The sequence below is a fragment of the Cyprinodon variegatus genome, unplaced genomic scaffold (assembly GCF_000732505.1).
Source record: "Cyprinodon variegatus isolate N-32 unplaced genomic scaffold, C_variegatus-1.0 Scaffold467, whole genome shotgun sequence".
In the NCBI taxonomy this organism is placed as follows: domain Eukaryota; kingdom Metazoa; phylum Chordata; class Actinopteri; order Cyprinodontiformes; family Cyprinodontidae; genus Cyprinodon; species Cyprinodon variegatus.
The window spans coordinates 547,181-549,418 of NW_015150920.1; the positions used below are offsets into that span (position 1 = coordinate 547,181).

The 2,238-nt window shown below is 43.5% G+C and overlaps 1 protein-coding gene across 1 annotated transcript in view; it reads left to right on the plus strand.

The window, feature by feature from the left end:
- Nucleotides 1-2,238, plus strand: part of LOC107094157 (plastin-3-like) — a 20,849-nt gene that overhangs the window by 8,836 nt on the left and 9,775 nt on the right. Inside the window, exon 10 of the mRNA XM_015389597.1 lies at nt 2,045-2,231. Coding sequence (XP_015245083.1) covers nt 2,045-2,231 — 187 coding nt within the window. The remainder of the gene's footprint in view (nt 1-2,044; nt 2,232-2,238) is intronic.

Consider the following 2,238-nt stretch of genomic DNA (forward strand, 5'->3'; position numbering starts at 1 on the left):
AAATAAACTGAATTGAATAAAGACCTCCAGCTCTGCAACTATTTCGAGATTTCCCCCATCCACTCAAACAGCCCACCGCTCCAGCCTTCTCCTAAATGCTGTGACCTTACTGGGTCAGTTTGTTGCTGTGTTTTGGCCTAATTACAGCCGACAGTAACTGGTTTTGAGAAATAATTGCCTGTTTGAGACCAGCCGCTCACCGTCCTTCTAATGTTCTACATTTATTTGTATTATTCATATTTACATTTATTTATATTATTACTTTATTATTATTATTATATATTTATTTTTAGAAGCTACATTTATTTTGCACATTTCTATTTTTCCAAAATGATTGAGAGACCCCCAGACATCATCTTGCAACCCCAATTGGGGTCGGGACACCAAGGTTGAAACTGGCTGTTGTAAACGACGGTGGAATAAATTTTGTTTGTGATGTGTTAAATATCACTGATGTGTAGCTTGCACATCTAGGTCCTGGTAGGAGGGAGCCAGTAGAACCACGTCAAAAAAACTGCGACAAGATGGTCTCAGAACCGGACCCTTTTTGGTTCTTGGCTGCTCCTAGAAGTCCCGTCTGTAAAGGTTACTGTCAGGACTAGTGACACAGGGACCGTTTCTCAACTCACAAAAACACGAGTACAGACTCGTGTTCTCTCCAAGTATGTTCTTGAGAAGAACACAAGAAAGTCTGGAGTCAGGGAGAACGGGAGCAAGCAGAATAAATATGGGTCAATTGGAACAGAAGCGTACTGATGATGTCACCACACACTCGGCTCGTCTGGAGCTGCATTTCACCTCCTGTTATTAATAGTCTCTAGATAATAATAGATTCTGACTTTTTTTATTTAGTGGGGGAATAATAATAAAAACAGTCAGATAAACACAAATCAAATGAACATTTTGTCAAATAAAACAAAAAAACTTGTCATCAGAGCCAGCGTTTCCTTCACTCACAGCTATGCAGAGAGAGGGCTGCTGCAGACGGGCTAACATTAGACCTGGCTGCAGTTACCCTCAGAGCTCCTCTGGCTGCAGCGGTCCTCTGAACTTCAGAATTGTTTTTTAAATTACATATTAATTCCGTAAATGGGCCATATAGTTACCCTTAAAAGTACAATGTTCTTGCCTCAAATAATCTTAAAACATACTTTTATTGAACAACTGAAACTGAAAAGAGAATGTTTAACTTACTGCTGTGAGCTCTCTGAGTGCTCCATTTAAAGGCGCTGCTGCAGTGCATGCTGGGACAGTGATCTGAAGAATGGACAAGTCTGCTCTGATGCATACTGGGTAAAGAGGGAGGGGCGAGAACAACATCAGGGGACTTTGTCCGTTCTTGGTCTGCAGTTCTTATGAATTGGAACAGTACTAGGGCTGAGGCTGATGAAGTTTTTAATGACGAGCACATGAGAACGCACAAGAACACGGCCAATGTCTCAAGGAGCTGGGTTCCAGAGCCCTGGCTGTGTGAGGAGGCGGTCCAACTATTTCTAGCAGGTATTGCTCCAGCTCCGAGACAAGCTCAGGCTCCTTCCCCCCAGAGAGGTGACATTCCACGTCCTCAGAGGGCCCAGCAGGGTCCCGCGAGGAACCACCTAACCACCAGGGGCTCGTCAACCAAACCTTACCCCAGGCCTTGCTCCATGGTGGGGATTACGTTTTTTTTTTTTTTTTTGGCCATCATTAGGGATCTTTGAACCACTCTTCGTCTGGCTTGTCACTCAGAGCCGCTTCGCCTTGGTACACCCTACCACTATCACTAATATCAATGTTGATTGATATTTGTCAATCACCCTAAAAAAATTGGTCAGATGTACCAATACAAGCCTTATTCTACATTAAGAATTGCTTTTCATCTTTATTGTCCACCTTAGTAAAATGTCATATTTGCACCCATAAGAGGAACATCAGAAATGTTTGGATAAATGAAAGAAAATCTACGCTACGTAGTGGCCGTTTATTTAGGGGGACTGATTTTCTCTTTTGGGCGTTTCTGAAGTTGTTGTTGATCTTAAACATGATGCTGTGTTTGTGTCACCAGGAGAAAGACCTTCGGAAGAGAGCCGACTGTCTGCTGAAACAGGCCGACCTGTTAGGATGTCGTCAGTTTGTGACCGCCACCGATATTGTGACAGGAAACGCCAAACTCAACCTGGCCTTCGTGGCCACACTCTTCACCAAACACCCGGCCCTCACCAAACCCGAAAACCAGGACTGGAATCTTGAGAGTAAGCA